Source organism: Hippocampus guttulatus, chromosome 6 (assembly GCF_054856545.1).
Source record: "Hippocampus guttulatus isolate MCC_2025c chromosome 6, RoL_Hgut_1.0, whole genome shotgun sequence".
Lineage (NCBI taxonomy): Eukaryota > Metazoa > Chordata > Actinopteri > Syngnathiformes > Syngnathidae > Hippocampus > Hippocampus guttulatus.
Genome location: NC_141266.1, coordinates 24,737,299 through 24,755,900, shown reverse-complemented (window position 1 = coordinate 24,755,900; position 18,602 = coordinate 24,737,299). Strand labels below are relative to the sequence as shown.

The following is an 18,602-nucleotide window of genomic DNA, read 5'->3' as shown; positions in this document are numbered from 1 at the left end:
AATGAAAAAGGCTACAGGGCTAAATTGCCATCTGCAAGGTGATTGATTTGCACTTGGTATTCCAACCAGGAAGATCTGCACAGAGGGGTGATTGCGTCACCAAAAAGCCGAGTGTTTACCCAATCCCAAAAAGTTTCAACTTGTGCAAAGTCAAATATGGACTTAATCACTTGTTAATCTCTTATATTGATTGATTCCTTGTCCTCGCTGGGGCCCCGCGAGAATTTATTATCGGCGAGCAAAGATGCAGGTGGAGGAACACGGGCGTGAAATCAATGTGGCACAGCTAATAAATAAAACAAGCAAGCGGCGGTTGCCGGCACCGGCGGCGCCCTCCGCCATATGGCGCACGCTTGGCGCCGCCGTCTTCATCTGGCACGGCCACGCCCCGATGCTACAACCCACTTTTCTCCATTTGTAGACTCGGATTTTGTCGATTTGACCTTCTTTCAAAAAAAAAACACCACTTTGCCAGCGCCGCTTTATATGCAGCTGTTTTCACGTCGTTCTGGGTATGATCCCGTTCCTCGTGTGGTTTGTGATCCCACCCATAGAGCATAAAAGCTGAACCAATGATGGGGCATAACTTTGACTTGATTTTTATGAGTATAATATCATTTAGAGTTGGGTGATAAAACACAGAATGGACCAAGAATTTCTGCATAAAATGATGACTTAAAAAAAACATCTCATATAATATTGCACAAAAAACACAGAACTTTGTTGTTTTTTTGTTGTCATTTTTAGAAATGATTGCAACTTGACGAAAATAATTTGAACATCAAACAGAAGAATAAAGTGATATGATTGGCAAAACAATTTAATGACAGCAAAAGATGAATATTCTACAAATTGTTTTCATTACAGCTTGATTAATTTTTGGATGCTAAAACACTTTGCAATATTACGAGATTAGAGACAGAAGGTAACGAGAATCAAAATGTATTAGGAAGCTTTAAAAAAATAAAAAACTGCAAGGACGCTTTTTCATGTTGAATCCAGGCATTCGATCCCAGATACAACTTTCTTTCTTTCTCTTTCACATGGTAGGGTAAAGAAGTGTCTGCAAATGGGTGACTCTGAAGGAGTTTAAAAAAGAATCATCAATTTAACTTGGGGGGGGGGGGGGGGGGGGGTTCTTATATTAGAAGAATTTGGAATGGGATGAGAGGAAAGACACGATCGCGGATCACCAAATTTTTGTTACCTTGAAGTCAAAGTCCAGATAATACGCCGCCCCCTGTTGGTTGGGAGTGTAAATAATGGACTGCGGAGCAAATGTGACATGTTGGTCTTTGAAATGAACCTTGTCGGTCAATAGAATAACTCCAATCATAATGAATGTCAAATCAATGGCACCGGCAAAATGACTTTTCTATTATTGTGAAGAGGGGGAAACCTTTCTCTTGGACGGCTATAAGAGAAGAGGTCGAAAAAGAACCTTAATCGAAAGTCCGTTGCGTCGATACGTCTCGATTGTGATGGATTGAAGCGAGGATGGACGGCGTCGGCCTGATGAAGAAAACACCTGCATCGTCCGCCCGCATTTGTCACGTCTGATTGAGCCGCCTCCCCCCATTGGAATACAGATCAATTGTGATTATGCTTGTCAGAGGCGGGAGAAGGTAGAAGAAAAAAAAGCGCCAGCTAAAGTGGCCGTCGGCCGGCTCGATGAAGTAAACAATGCACGGGTGGAGCCCTCATCGCCTCCCGCTCCTGCGGCACCACAACCCGCACTTTAATCAGGGACGCCAATGCTGGTGAGTTTGGGCACCTGGAGCATTTCACAGCGCTACCTTGATTTACAATTAACCCAACTTACTTATTTTTAAATGTTTTTTTTAACGCAAGTCGTCATTTGGACAATTTTTGACTTTGTGCAGCAGCACCGATTTGAGTTGTAACGCCCCGTGCACCCATCACCACTTCATTGTCTGCAGTGAACAACATCAAGTAGCAGTTTGGCAGCTCGCCGACATTTCTGAAGGAAAAAGAAGCCGAGAGTGCTCGCCTCTTGCCACTTACAGTTGAAGTTGACTGTAAAAGTTAAATTCACAAGCGCTTATGTTAAGGCCGCTAACTTACCAGCACTGATAGCAAGGCTAATTTCTATGGAGCTAAAGTTATTCATGCTAACATCAATGTTCACGGTGCAAAAAGTTCATCTCTACTACTAAGGTTAGTGCAGTTTATGTAGAGGATGCTAATTTCAAAGCACCGAAATTGACAGTGACAGAAATGTCACTAGCGCGATTTACTGCCACGAACATCATTGCGTTTGTTAACGTCACAAATGTCCATTCCGCAAACATCAGGGCTGAATTTACTAGACCTAACGTAAAGGGCTTTGTCTGAACTTACTACATGTAAAGGTTCAGAACGGTCGGAATGAAGCAGTGCGGAAGTGTATTTCTGAAGGGGCCCGTTGGCGCTGGTGTCAAAGGTGCTAATGTCACTGGTGCTAATTTTCAAACGTTTTCGGGTAAAATGTGCTCGTCAATGGTGCTAATGTTCTTGCCGCTAAAACGTCTTCTGTTAATGCAGCTAGTAAAGGCTAAAAATGTGAAAATGGCACTCGTTTCAATTGCTGCTAATTGCATTGCTGCTAACGTTCGTGTCTCTAAAAATGGAGGGCGCTAACGTTATGAATGCTCGACTCCCTGCTGCGAATGATCATGCTCATGGCACGAAAGTTACTGCTCTTCAAGTGAAGTTTCTCCGCCTTTTGCAAACGCTAACCCTCGCATGACAGGCTACGTCCCGGAGACCTTCTAGCAGCATCGTACTTTACATAACCGGATTCAAAGTCAATAACATGGGCATTTCTTTCAGGCCCTGCAACGTACATTATTGAACCGTCAGCGAAAAGGGGGCGTACTAGCGTACCGTTTCCCTGACATTAAGCAGCTAATTGCCCTGAGCCGACACCTTCATTATTCCTCAATGGCCCAATAACCCTGTAAAAGGTCATGCGGACACATGCGCTAACCCTCCCGGATGGGGGGCACCGAGCCGTGTTGCTTTGCTAGTGCATCTTTCCGATGATGCCGCTACACGTAGTAAAAGGCAACCTCTCCAAGGACGACGCGAGGCCAAAGCGTTTTTAATTGGCATCATCGCTGAAACATAGCCAGCGAGGACTCAACAAGTGCAATTTGTGATGCTGTTTTCACAGAAAACGGCATGTCGTAGCAATCCTCGGAGTGTCTTGGAATAATGTTTTGGAACCCGGAGCGATCGGCGTCAAAGCACTAATAGAATTTCACTGGAAAGAGCGGTGTGGGTTTTTAGCGCTATCCAACCCGGGATCTAATTAGCAAAATAGCACAAAACAATAGCACGGCGCGAGTCCGCGCTCAAAGCCAATTAAAAGAACTCTCTCAAGCTGGCACAATCGTTTGACAATCTGGGTGTTAGGTGTGTGTTGTTGTTTTTTTAAATCAGTCTTTTTGTTCAAAAGTATAATGAAGGTTTATATGCAGCAAATGGAAACGGTAGAGCGTTTCATTAAAAAATTCAATTCAATTTAAAAAAAATCAAACTTTTGGATTGTCGTTGAAAAATCAAAACGGCGTGCTCTGATATCCAAGCTGAAAGTTTAGGAAAAGATCAGTCGACGCTGCGCCAGTGGAGAATAGTCGGAGTGCAGCATGAATTGCAGAAGAACGGTCCCCAAATGACAAGCGTCTCCCTGCCTTTTTGCAACCATTTCAAAGGAGCCCTCTTTCAAAATGTGCAACTCAGTCAAAGAGCCACCGGAGTTGCTCGTGCAACTGACTGCCGCTAAGGGGCACGATCCCGTGTTGTCCTGACACCACGGACAAATTGATCAAATTGGTGCAACGGCATTTTTGGCTCAAATCAACTACGCCCAAAAACAAACTGGAGCATCTCGAGCTGAAATCAAAAGCCGCTGCTTCTCAATGTATCTTTCATTCTCTGTCTGGAAAAGATCAGCCAAGGCTTCCCGACGGCCAACTCGACTCACAGTGCGGCATGAACAAGGGCGTTTGATTCCATTTACAAAACTGCAGCAGTGGACATTTGTGTCTCAAGTTAGCAGCTAAGACGATGTACAAGTTTGTAATAGATCAACCCAGTGCTGACTCGACTTCTCTCAGAGACACAATCACATATTATACTGACACGGGAGTTAAGATAAGCTACGATACCGATCAAACTGGCACCGTGGCATCTTCAGCTACGTATAATCCAAAAGAGCCTTTGGTTCGATGTACAATCTCATCCATTTTTATTTTTTTTTCAAAAAGAGCTGCTCCCCGAGCGCCGACTCGACTCGCGGCCCAACATTAATAGGAACGTTTTACGACAGCTACAAAACTGTGCGTGGTTACAATGTGACATGTCCATGTGTAGCATTCTAGTTAGCCTCAGAGATGATTTTCCGAGGCTGCCAGAGCACGGAATAGGCTGCTACTACAGTAGGCATGAATGACACGACTTGACAGGGAACCTACAATAAAATCATGTGGGGGGGGGGGGGGGGGGTAACGGACAAAATAAATTAATTACGTTTGAAAAAAATTTAATGAGCACACCGAGGCAAGAACTGCGTTAGATAGCTAACTAGCTAGCTGGACAAACAGATACTGTGTTACAAATACTGTTTGTAAATATTTAACAGTATTTTATTTCGTTAGTTGTTGTTAAGACACTCTAACAATCTAACATCATATATTTACAGCAATCCATAGTGTTATCCTGTTAAATTACGGGGATCTACTGTTCTTAATTGACTTATTTAACTGTGAATTGACATGCCACGGTTGAATATTTGACAGGGCAGTATTGTACAGTTCTAATAAAAACAGTCAGCTACTTACCTTAAATGTACACAAATTCATTACAATCAAGTACAATGCATATATAAATGCCGCTTTTATTAGCCCTAGCATTAGTTAAGCTTTTATTTTATTACATGAAAGCAAATGACAGCCTCAGTGCCAAACCTCTGACATTTTTTTTTTTCCAGTCCCACACTCCTTATCGCCAAGTACCCTCAGCAGCTAACAGGAAGTAGGAAAACCTGCGTGGGATTCTTACAGGCGCGATCATGAAGTGCCACAGAGTGGGGGGCCTTAGCCTCTCATAGCATGTTTGTTAGGGGCTGCTCGTTAGCGCGGCATCCAGCTCCGGCCTTTTTTCTCTCGATCCATTAAATCGGGATGCATCTGTTCCCATACCACGTCGTAATTGTCTCGCACATGCGCAAGACCGTTCCCAGAAAGGATTAAATAGTTTTGTGAAAGCCAGCTAAGAGAATGGACTTGACAGTTCATGAAATGCTCTAAACAGTTACCGGAATGTACAAGACGGTCACAAACATGTGCCAGACAGTGACCAGAATGCAAAAGACTGTTCCAGAATGTTGGACACGTGGTCCATAGGCACCAGTCCATCCTGATTTTAGAGAAAGAGCTGAACCTCGTTTTTGATTTTTGTAGCAGAGCATATATGTTCCTGGGGGGGGGGTTCCAAAAATCGGTACTACCATGAACCGATCTGTGGCAGATAAAGGTTTGGGGAGCTCCGGTCGAGACAATAGATGCGTTTGACTTTTACTAGAACCCACTAAAATGTTACCCCAGTACACAAGAGAATTCCAGAAAGTTGGCGACAATTACTTACTCGACACTTGCAGTACCAGAATGTGGGTGCGTGCGTGCCAGAATGTGCTTTATCGCTACCAGAATAGGCTAGATCATTACCGGAACATGCTAGAATGTGCTCTATTATGAAGTGCCACCGCCTCCTAGCTTGTTTGCTATGCGCCGCTCGTTAAGGCTTCTTCCGCACCCGTTCGCTCACTGTTCAAGCCTGGGTCTCAATTATCCCAGTGTCTGCCTCACACTCCCGACAATGAGCGCGCGCAACACAATTACTCTTCCCCTTCCTTCGATCTCTCCCTAGGTGCGTCTCTCTTGGCTTTGCCAGAAGCTGTTGAAATATGTATTGATCTGTTTTGCCACTCTTTTCATTCATTTTCGCGACACCTTTGCTGGAGTCGAGGCGGATTGAAAAACCCCGCGCAGCACGAGGCCATTACGTTAGCACGTGTTGCGCCTGCTACTTTTACCCGTCTAAACAGCGGCAAACAATGAAGAGGGGAGAAGAGAAGCCGACGGTCCGGTTGCCGCCGGCAACACCGAGGCGCGGCCCTTTTATCAGGAACGCCGGACCACGCCACGGGCCGTCCCGCTCCGAGTCGTCGTGGGAACAATGCCCTTGCCACGTGGGCAACGACAAACGTCGCGGGTGAATGCAACGCTACCTTGACGTCATCTCTGGTGGATCTGAGTCTCCGCCCACACCGCGACAGTGGAGTTGTGCGCGACATTTACCCGAATTGACTTGGCAGATGTCGAAATGCGCTCAAGATTTTGCCAAAATCTTCTCGACAGATTTGTACAACAAGACAGTTTCTTGAATGGACTAAACGGTTGGCAGAATAGGCTCGACTGTGACAAAAATGCGCTTTTGACACTAACTGAAAAGTAGGAGACGGTTACCAGAATGGGCTACTTTTCCTTAGCCCGAATGAAAGTTTACAATTGCAAAACCTGAGTCAGCAACCTCCTCCTCGGCTAAATTTGGCACAGTTAAAAAAAAACAAAACAAAAATCCTGGACTCAGAGGAATCGCTTACAAAATGCAAAAAGGTGCCACATTCGGTCACGTGAAATGTTAACGTAAAGTCGGTTTTATATGATACTGTCACAATAAGGTAGAAATGTTTTGTAAGTGAAAAAATGGGCGATGACACGCTCAGGCGAAATGTATTTGTAAAACAGTTTTATCAGTTTGATGGGCTTTGCAGGAAAAATGAATGACATTTAGGGGTTTTTTTCCCCCGCACTGAGCTCATATTTTAGTCTCACGTCGTCACCATCACGCACAGCAACGAGCACTCGACAGTCCCCAGAATGGACGAGATCGTTACCATAATGCGCACGACAATAAGCACTACAGCTTTCACGGGTCAAATAAAACAAAGTGAGTCATCGGGCCAGCACTCACAAGTGCAAAGACGCTCACTTCAAGACAAAAGATGAAAAAGTCCCCCCCCCCCACACACACACACACAAAAGCAATGGCACGGCCCGCATTACCACCTAAGCCTCTGCCATTGATTTTGCCGGCGACTTCCTTGTCTGGCGGTAATGAGGACAGAGAGGGAAGCGGGACCCTCGTGCCTGCCGGCTCCCCGAGGACCAGCCGCCCGCGCTAATCTCGATTGCCTTCCTCTCCCTCTCGCCGTCTTTGACAACGAAAAAGGTGTCGGCGGAAGATCACGCCAGTGGCTCTCAGCCGCCCGGCCTTTATTTTATTGTCTCCATATAATTGCCATTGGATGAGAGCTATTCATAGTCACGCTGACATGTTTATATGCGACGGGCTTGGCTTCAAATTGATTTCACATTCAGACTTTTTACTAGGGTGGAATTCATCTTATTCTCATCCGGGGTCACTCTTGGTGCCAGGAGCCGGCACATGAGCAGCTACTTGCAATTTAACCGCGATAACTGCCCCTGGCGTTCCACTACGCTGCACTCTCGATATTACAACGGTAATTAGAACTGCAAACAAGTGGCGGCTTCGATGGTTGTTTACGACGCTAACGATGAGGAAAGGATGCGGGTCGCGGCGGGGTGTCCTTTTCACGGCGACCCAGCCAAGCCTGTCGGTCGACGCTCGGACGGGAGGGACGCCAACGCTACATGAGTTTACTTATCCCAGAGTTATTGGTCTCCAGAAAAATTGCCGGAATGCGCTAAAACAGACAAAAGAGTTACTGGAACGGATTGACCTATGATCTCAACGTGCAAGATCCAAAAGGCGATAGCCAGAATGCGCTGCAGGTATGTGACATCAACAGCTAGCACAATGTGTTAAGCAGTTCACCGATTGTGCCGACAGCGACCGAAATACGCTCGATAGTTACCGGAATGGATTTAACAGTTGTCAGACTGCTCTCGCCACTTCCTGGGATGGATGTGACAGTTACCGGGACGTGCTAGACAGTTACCAGAATGTGCTAGACCGTGAGCCGCTTATGTAACCGTTCAGGGAACGGGCCGGACAGAATATGCTAATAAACAGTTACCGGAATGTGCTCGAGCGCTACCCAAAATCTTTAAGATAGCTGCAGACGGGTGACCTTTAGCAAAATATGCTGAGCACTGACACAGAATGGACTAAACGGGTCCCAAGAATGTGTCATCTTCAAGTTTGCCAAGATCAAAGGTATCCTTCCGTGGCAACACCACACAGACACCAAAGCCCAAGAAAAAGCAATGCGCACTTGTGGAGTCATAGATCGGGGCGCGGAACACTGTCAGTCTATGTCCTCTCCAAAAAAAATCACACGTTCTGTCCTCTTGGCTCATTATTCAGAACATAAAATGTGGAAGCTTCACATTGCGTTCCATTTTCCTGATTCAATAAGGTCAGTGATTCCAGAAAAAATATTAAGGACCGATGAGTCACTCGCGCCAGACTTGTTTTCAGGAACATCTGGACTCATTTTATCAGAATCAGAATCATCAGAATCATCTTTATTGGCCAAGTATGTAGAACACAATTTGTCTTTTAAGCGCTAATTATAATGATTAGCGCTTAAAATGGAGAAATCTCGGCAGTGGCGACGTTCGCTCGGGAGCCATGCTAGGACGCCAACGCCGCCTTGTAAAACTGTCAACGTGATAAATGAGCTTTCTGATCATTTTTCCATCAAGGTACTCGTGGCTTCTAGTTTTAGGTCAAAACGCAGCAGGATCCCCCCCCCCCCCCCCCCAAAAGGTGACGCCGCGGTGGGGTGTCGACAAAGGGAAGAAGCAGATGTCTGAAGCACTGCAGCATATAGTCAGCCAAAGAAATGGGAATGAAAAGCAGCACCGGAGGGTGGGAGTAAGGGGGGGGGGGGGGGGGGGGGATAGTCGTGGGATGTTGAGCACACTCGAGGCTGGCTCAACCTCCAACACTTCTGCTTGTGGCTCTTGACTGGGAATGGTGGCGGGCTAAAAATGAAAGCTGCCACCCAGCCGAAAATGTTTGTATGAGCCGAGTCGGGAGGACAAAATGAGGATTTCACAGGGAGGAAAGAAGGAAAAGGGGAAGGGGGGGGGGGGGCTGCTTCCAGATTAGCAACACCAGGCATCTGTTGACGCTGGCATAGTCCTTCTCTTATTCAGCTCGCCAACACATTTGATCCAGCGGGTGTTGAATGTGCATGGATGTGTGTGTGTGTGTGTGTGTGTGTGTGTAGGGGCGTGCTGTGCTCACCGAGATTCAACCCACATATGCCGCTGAAATCAGAAGGACATGAGTCAGGTGACAAATGGAGCCTACCTGTTCTCATCTGAGTTGGTGCCATGAGCCCCCCCCCCCCTCTCTGTCTGGCATCATGACATGTGGGTGAGCGACAAAGGCCGCAACGGCATAGACACTAAAACTGTGCCAAATCATAGAAAGAGCAAAGCAGTGACCGAAATGTGCTACGTAGTTGTCGGAACGGCTCTGAGTCAATTCCGTTCAAGAGAATGAGTAAGGCAGATACCAGAACGTGCTAACCTGTCGCCAGAATGTGCCAGGCAGTTTGCAAAATTGGCGAGACTCTTTACGAATTGGAGACCACTGACCAGAATGTACTAGTTACAATGATGTCATAGACAGTTACCAGAATGTACCAGCACGGCGCTGCTTAGCCACGATGAATTACACCCATTGGAGAGATACGACAATGTGCGAGATGGTTTCCGAAATATAAGGCCGTATTGGAAGGTTATCGATCATGACCAGAATGTGAGACGGTTACTGCAATCGCTCAACTTCATTGCTGATAAACAGCACATATTGGAGAGTGACCGGTCTGCACCAGACAGCGACCAAAACCAACATTGTGAGAATGTACAAGACAGTTAGCAGATTGTCATCGGCAGTTGCCGGAATGTGCTACACAGTTCACGGAATGTAGTAGACAAGTTACCAGCACGTGCTTCGGTTAGCACAGGGGTCGGCAACCCAAAATGTTGAAAGAGCCATGTAGGAGAAAAAAAACCCAAAAAACAAATATGTCGGGAGCCACAAAAAAATAAAAGCCTCCTATAAACCTTACAATGAAGGAAACGCATGATGTATGTATGTAGGAGACCGGACTGTCTCAGAATTGTTTATGTTATTCATTACTTTGTGTGTTCACAAACACCCTTATAGAATTTATTTTGTGATACCCTTGCTTGATTTTTTTTGTTTGTTTTGGTGCATTATGTTCGCTTTTCTTAGTGTCAGTAAAGTGATCATTAATTTCCGTTTTTTGGAGGCTGTCTTTGAACTATATGTATCTATATCTATTTGAGCTATTTTAGCCTACTATCAAAATATTTTTCCATTTTCAAAGAGTTTTTTTATAGAGCTCCAGAAAGCCACTAGATGTCACTGAAGAGCCGCATGCGGCTCTGGAGCCGCATGTTGCCGACCCCCGGGTTAGCAGAACGAACTGTGCAGTTACCCGAATGTAGTAGACAGTTAGCAGAATGTTCTAGAATGTTACCAGAGGGAAGTGAATTTGCTCGACAGTTATCAGAATGTGCTAGGACTACAAAAAATATCCTGTACGAGACAGTTACCAGCATGTGTTAGGCAAGAACCGGATTCGGCCAGGGAGTTATCTGAACAGGACCGTTCCAGCACCACCGTTTGCTGATGTGGAACCAATCCAAGTGCCTACTTGGTGGCGAGTGCACTCTCGCCTCTCGCGGGGTTAGTGGCAAACGCCGCATCATTTATTCACATTCTCCCCCTCCTCCCAAACAACACGCTCGCGGGACCGCCGCGCATCTCTGGTCATACGAAGAAACCGGTGCTGATGGGTCCCTTTGCACGGGCTGCCACGGATGAAATGCGTCTGTGCTTGTGTGTGTGTGTATGTGTGTGTGTGTGTGTGTGTGCGGCCGCGCCCACTGAGTTGGTCGTGTTTTCATGCATCCTGCAGCGCCATCCGTCTGCTCGCCGTCAAGCTTGACCGATCGTACGCTCGCAACCCCCCACCGCCTCTGCCAGCCCGCCCACTCACTCCTGCCCCCGAGAGGCGGGAGTCCTACTGCAGGTTGTTAACCCCCACCGTCTTATTGCACTGACACATCAATTACTGTTATTAAGGGTCAGGGTAATTTAGTTATATCCTGATTTCCCACAGGGCGGAGGTGGAACTAATTGCGGCGGGTGTGTGTTTGCGTGCGTTTTTTAGCATGCGTGCACAGATGAAGTAGGAGCGTGCGGTGGGGGCGTGAGGATAATTACTGAGCGTGCTGAGTACGTCTTGCAAAACTAATAAACGTGGGCACGTCCCACAGCACGCCAGGAGCACACGGGGATGATGCGAGGATGGATGGAAGAAGGCTTGAATGGATTCCTAACTTTATTGATCACGAAGCATGTTAGGAGGAACGCTCAAGCACTTTGCATCGATGTTAGCGTTGTTGGGTTGTTTTTGTTTTTAAGCGCGCTGAGCTGTGGTAGACAGTTACCAGAATGTCCTAGACGGGCATCAAATTGAACTCGACATTCTTGACGGTCAATGGAATTGGCTGGACACGGTCATCTCTGCGAGGCAGACATTGAAACGTGCGAGACGGCAACCGGAATAGGCTCAGCGCTCACCGGAATCCTCGACCTCACCGATTCCCAACTGGTGGGCCGAGGCACAAGACCCTTGTTTGAGATATCATCGACGCCCGGTCGTGAAAATACGCTATGTATTACGACGTGCTACGCAGTTAGCAGAGTAAGCTAGCACTAGACGGTGAATGTGCTTTGCAGTCATCAGACTCTGCGAGACACGTGTTACGATGCGCTATCAGAATGAGCCAAACTCTTACTGGAGAGTCCAAGACTGGGCTCGACCATTGCCGGGATGACCGAAACAGGAACCGAAATGCGCTCGACTTTGGCCAGAACGCAATTGACAGTTACAGGAACGATTCTGTGATGAGACAATCACCAGAATATGAAGCTATTCTAAACAGTCACCAGAATGTGCGATGCGGTTGCCAGAATGAGCTCGAGAGACACTTGCTCAAACATACGAGACAATTATCAGGATGCGCAAGACACTTAACCACAGTGTGCTAGACGGTCACTACAACGTGCTAAGTACAGTTAGCAGGAATGTGCGAAGCACATACATGGCACAAAGACATTCTGAAGTGTTGTTGAGGCACAGCTTGGACATGAGTATCGTTTTTTTGTTTGTTTGTTATCTGTCACCTTGCGTGGTGGACCCCAAAAAGCAGGCAGGAGGGAGGAGCAGGGTGTACTTGAAGAATTGTATTGATAAAAACACAGAAAACTAAATCCAAAACAAAGTCCTGAAAACAAAACCGATCCAAAGTATCAAACAAAACCCAGGCTGTCGCGAAGAACTAACAGTCACCAGAACATGACCGAGAAAATGACAGACAAACATGACAGCTACAACACCCCCGGTCCTTTTCAAGCAACAATTACATAACGGCCAACAGGTGTGCAGCTGCAGGGGGAGCCCTACTGTACCACCTGTTGGTCACAAACAGAATCATGACACTATCTGAATCCAAAGACGGCTGTTTTGTTTGCCAGACGGATAGTTCGGAAACACACCTGCTGCTGGAAAATAAGGAGAACTACAACCCCCGAAACTCCAAACGTGACCTCCCCTTTACAACTTGAAAGCAATTTTAAACCACTCGTTTATCCTTTTTCTCTTACTGCAAAACAAGACAAACCCTTAAGGAGCTTCTTTTGTATATTTCCTCGCGGAGGTGCTAGGGGGACCTGGGGGGGGGGGGGGGGGGGTTGTCAAAGAATAACATTCTCTGCAGATGGCATCATCTTGGGCACCCCCCCCCCCCCCTCCCCTTCCACCTACTTCAACTTTGACCGCAACCGTCCACCTTGTCAGCATGCGTCACCCTTTGTGTCCCAGTCGACCTTGTTGATGCAGAGAGGTGACAGCACCGACTCCTCTGCGTGCGCCGCTCCACCTTTACAACTACGCGCCGCACACGCGCATCAAGATGGGCTGTCATTCCCGTCACGTAGCGAAAATCACGGCCCTCCTGGCCTCTGTTATTTTGGTTCCGAGGAAACATCTTAACATGCACCACCCGTTGCACTCCGTCTTGGCTCCGCGCTGATGAATTACGCGCACACACGCTCACGCAGGCATGCACACGGGCGCACGCACGCACGCACGCACAGGCGCGCGACATCCTTCCAGAAACGCATCAAGCAAAACACGCGCGCGTCTCGTCAACTTACATTTGCACAACAGCACCAGAACCAAGCCGGGCAACGCGTTCCTCAGGAGGGGGCAGCCCATGATGGCAGTTGTGATGATTTCCACCGATGCGCTGGGTTCCGTTCGTCGATGGCGGGACTATTCCGGCGTCGGAAATGTCACGCAAACCAGAGGGTCTTCGAGGCGCCGGGTCCACTTGTCGTCTCTCTCGGCGCACAGGGGCTCCGTGCGCGGTTTATATCACGCTTGCAAAATGTCAGCCGAGGCAAAAAGAAAAAAGCAAATATTCCACGGTCGGAGTCGGGCGCGCTCTGGGATTCTCTGTGGCCAAACTTGGCGTGGACGCGGCCGTCTCTGAGAACGGGTGGCGGGTCCCCGGGTCCTTGGGTGGGAGCGTGTGTGTTGGTATGCGGCGCGCCTCGTCCCCTCTCAGCCCCGCAGCAGAGCTCGCCAGGCGCGCAACAAGGAGCTCCGGCGTCTTGAGTGGCAGCTCGGTGCGGGGGGCTCGACCAATGGGCGCGCCCGGGGGAGGCGGGGCTTGGGAATGGGAGAGGAGGCTCTCGCCTGGCCAATCGGGGGCGTGCGCGAGTCCCGCGCGTCGCCGGGAGAGTGGGGCTAATGCCGTGTGATTGATGGGCAAGCGTGGGGCGCTGCGGTACTAACAGATCACAGTGGTGGGGGGGCGGGGGGGGGGGGCTGGCGCAGGGATTCAGGTGGGCTCAGGTGGGTTTAGTTTTTGATGAGGGCCAATGCAAACAATAGATGGGTTACTCGATGATGAGCAGACTGATATTACAAGGGAACAAAAAGACTGGTGCGGCGCCAGACATCCTCCCCCCCACCCAATAATTAAATGCAAAGTACCTATTCTGCGGTCACACACTGGTTATCATGAAGATATCTCGAAAAGTACTATTCAATAATAGAGAAAACATCACACACACACACACAAAATCTCTCTCTCTAGATAGATCGATCAATCGATCGATCGATAGATACACACACACACATACACTACAATAAAATGAACTTTTTTTTTTTTAAACAAATCTACATGAATACAACAAAAATTTACTAGAGCAAAAATGTCCATCACTTTCATCAAATCACATCATACATGAACTAATTACCAAAACAAAGTATTTCCCCCCCCCCAAAATAAAAACGAATATCATTTTCCAGTATGCCAAAGCTAGCGAAATGTGCCAGATAGTGATGTTAAGGCAATGTAGACAGTCACAAAAATAGGCGATGCGCTGACCGGAATGTGGTCGACACCCATGAAAAGTGCCAAGGCAGTCACTAAAACAGGGGTGTCAAACTCAGTTCCTAGGGGAGGGGGGGGGGGGGCCGCTGCGCCGCATGTTTTCCAAGTCTCCCTGTTGCAACGCACCTGATTCAAATGAACAGGTTCAATGTCAGGCTTCCGCAGTGCTTGCTGATGACCTGATCATTTGAACCAGGAACTACCACAATTTTCAAAAATATTAGAAAAACTATTTTCTCGCAGACTTGATAGCTTTATACAAAAGCATGCGCTGTTAAGTGAGAATCAATATGGCTTCAGGGAAAAGCGGACCACCTCAATGGCAGTTATGGAGTTTGTGGAAGCAATAGCCACTAATATAGACAACAAAGAATTTACTGTTGGGGTTTTCCTAGATCTAAAAAAAGCTTTTGACACAATAGATCACAGTATATTATTGAAAAAACTAGAAAGATATGGCATTAGAGGTGTAGCTTATAAATGGATAAAAAGTTATTTAGAAAACAGATATCAGTACGTGCAACTCAACAATAAAAAAACTAATCAACTAAAAATCACTCACGGAGTTCCTCAGGGGTCAGTGCTTGGTCCAAAACTATTCATCTTATATATAAATGATATCTGCAAGGTCTCAAAACAATTTAAATGTGTCCTATTTGCTGATGATACAACTTTCTACTGTTCTGGAATAAATCTGAAACAGCTCCTGACAACCGTAGAAAACGAATTAAACAAATTAAAAAACTGGTTCGACAGAAATAAATTGTCACTTAACCTGAAAAAATCGAAGTTAATTGTTTTTGGCACAAGACCAATCAAACACCAAGCTAAAATTATGGTAAACTCAATTGAGATAGAAAGAGCGTATGAAACCAAGTTTCTGGGATTAGTAATAGACTCAAAACTATGTTGGAAGCCACATATCGATAACGTAAAAAGAAAAATAGCCAAAACCGTAGGGATCCTCTACAAAACCAAGGAAGTGCTAAATAAGAGATCTTTGTACACATTGTACACTTCATTATTATTACCATATATGACCTACTGTGTGGAAATATGGGGAAATGCCTGCAAAACAAACACACTCCCTATTCTCAACCTACAAAAAAAAGCTATTCGAATTATTAATAGATCAAAATATACGGAACCCACAAATCCACTATTTATCAAATTAAATACGATGAAATTTTATGACCTGGTTGACTTTAAAATCGCCCAATTAATGTACAAAGCACACAATAACCTGCTCTGCCAAAACATTCAGAAGTTTTTCGAAATTCGAGAAAGCAGCTATGATTTAAGAGGTACCAACTTATTCAAAAAACTCAAAACAAGAACAAACATCAAGCAAAGAAGTGTATCTATCAAAGGTGTTAATCTGTGGAATAATCTCGAAACGGACCTGAAAATGAGTAAATCGCTTGCTGAGTTAAAAAACAAATTCAAAAAAATTGTACAAACAACCTACATCAATCAGAGTTAAAATGATAAATTCAAAACATTAGATATAATGATAAATCAGAACTAAGTTGATAAATAGAGAAAGGTATATAAATATCCATTATGAATTTAAGAGAAAATTGACACAAGAGTGTCAGGGTGTGGAAGTATATAATCCCGATACAAACCAAAAGTTGTAAAAATATCACGGTTAAGGGTAAAGTATGAGCCTTAATGGAGACTTCTTTCTTTCTTCTTACTTTTCTGATTGATATAAAAATGATTTATTAGATACAATCACATAACGGGGTAGGACTAGATAAGTTTTTTACTTCTTCCTACTCCCTTGAACATAATAACTGTGTTGAATGAAGATTGATTTCTTTCTTTTTACTTTTTTTATCTACCTTATTTTCTGTCAAATTATTACTGTATATATGTTTTATGTTCAATAAACAAACAAACAAACAAACAAACAAGGAACTGAGTTTTCAGGTGTGCACTTCAGCCGTAATACAACGCTGCCTTTTTTTTATTTTTTATTTTTTTTACGACTTGGAGGAACTGAACAAAGTTTGCATCCATCGCTAATTAAGTTCTCGGAGAAAAGCAGAAATTCTTGACAAAACGCTGAGATAAATTGCCTTTTTTTTTTTTGTGTCTCTGAAAACAAGACAATTACTGGGAGCGGCGCCGCATTCCCCGTGGCAGCAAGCCCGCAGGAGCACTCGAGGCGATGAGGGGGGCTCTTCGGGTGAAGGGCGACGACTAACGTGTCAAACGAGAAACAGAATATTTCACAAAGGCGCTTTTTTTGTGCTCACGCAACGCCGAGGCAGTCGACATAAATGGCGTCCCGTTGAAGATGACGTCTAAGCGAAGCTTCCAGATGTCCCTGCCGGGGAGGCGATTGAGTCAACTGAAACAGTGCTGAGGTCCCAGAAGGGAGGTGAGTAATTTCCGCCCGCATAAAATAAAAAAGAAATAAAGAAATTGCAAGACAGTTGTATAGTTTCTTTGTCTTTTTTTGGGGTAATTTCTGCACGAGACGGTGACGCTGATTGAGTGAACTCTGAAATGAGGTTCCAAAAGGCTTTTATCAAACGGAGGACAGCGCCGCGAGGGCAGGTTGGTCTCGAAGTTTGATTTGTCAATCGACTCCATGCCGAAGACAAAAGGGACACTGGGGTACCGTCGAACGAAAACAAACCGTTCGAGCAACGGATACTTACGCACGAACCGGTGCATCAACAAACGTAGACAGACAATATCATATCAGTACTCAGGGGTGCATCTTCTTTATCCTCTGCAACAAACAACTCCCTACCGCACTCAGAGTCTTCGTTTGTCTCTGCATGACTGTATTATATTGCCCCCGGTGGCCAAGTTGCACACAACTAGAATTCATCGTGAGGTAGGAACTGTTGAAATCTTTAGTGTATTTAATCGTCATGACTCGATAGATAATAGTTTGATTCCAGACTTCCTGTGTGGAGTTGGCATGGGAGCGAATAAGCGGGACTGTAATAAATGCTCGTTAAAAACCGGGTGGGAGCTAGCACGCGACAGACTGAAATGGTGTCAGAGGTGGGATGGCTACCAAGCCTGGTCCTCCTTCTGTGTCAAGGTGCACAGATCATTTCGAGTCCGCAATCTATTCGAGTGATTCAAACGTGGCTCGAGGCGACGGCTTTGAGCAGAAAGGACGGCAGGCGTGGCACGCCAGCCCTGTGGCCTTCTGCTTTTGGGTCATCTGATTTCTCGTCGACCGTGGGTCTGCGACCTGCCCAAAACTCATGAAGACCTTATTAATATGCCAAAACGGTGTACTGAAAGACTCATTTGAGTGCTCGTCTCATCCCGCCGACCTTTGAACACTCGCGTCGACGTTTCTTCCTCCGAGCCAGACGAGCTGATTACCGCCGCGATCATTTTTGGCGAAACCTCATCGCCCGCCACGCGCCACCAATCTCTGGGCCATCCATCATTTCCTTGTAGTGAGCCCCAGCCACGCCACCGCAACCCCTCCCCCACCACCACCACCACCATCCCATCTCATACATTTACGGGCGCTGCGGCAACGCCCGCATTTGCACTTAAATGCGCAGCCAGGCTATCGGCGTTTGGGGCCGGGCGCTCCGTCATGGAGACACCTTGAGCGCCTCGGCTGGAATGACAGTCATTTCACACCCAATTAATAAAGTAGAAAGTGCACCTCCGCTCTTTAATATCTGCTGTTGGCACCTTGTAGAGCGAGGACAAACACGCGAAGGACACCTGGCTGAGCTCGGCCTGGCAAAATGGTTCGCCCCCCCCCCCCCCCCCATCTTCGAAAACAGCCCCCTGGCAGCAGCCTGGCCGGCTGACACTTCGCTCATTTGCGGTTGATTGGTTTTTATTTTAGCAGAAGCCTAACCTACAAAACCCAAACATTTATGTATGAAAAATCGGAGTTTAGTGGAATACAGAGTGAATTATTGTTGGTTTGCTGCAAAAACAGGGGTCGGGGGGGGGGCAAAAATCGCTCAGTCAGCAGGACTGATGAAATCAAGAAGAATTTCAGCGTTATAATAGCAACAAAAACTCATCCACCGGTAA

General features: G+C 46.4%; 1 protein-coding gene across 2 annotated transcripts in view; it reads right to left on the bottom strand.

The window, feature by feature from the left end:
* The window catches only part of iglon5 (IgLON family member 5), a 93,756-nt gene extending 79,878 nt beyond the window's left edge, over positions 1-13,878 (bottom strand). The window contains exon 1 of one of the 2 annotated variants that reach the window (XM_086113964.1): positions 13,318-13,878. In XM_086113964.1, coding sequence (XP_085970090.1) covers positions 13,318-13,378 — 61 coding nt within the window. In that variant the 5' untranslated portion in view covers positions 13,379-13,878. The remainder of the gene's footprint in view (positions 1-13,317) is intronic. The other variant, XM_086113963.1, reaches the window with a different exon arrangement.
* Positions 13,879-18,602: the final 4,724 nt, after the last annotated feature.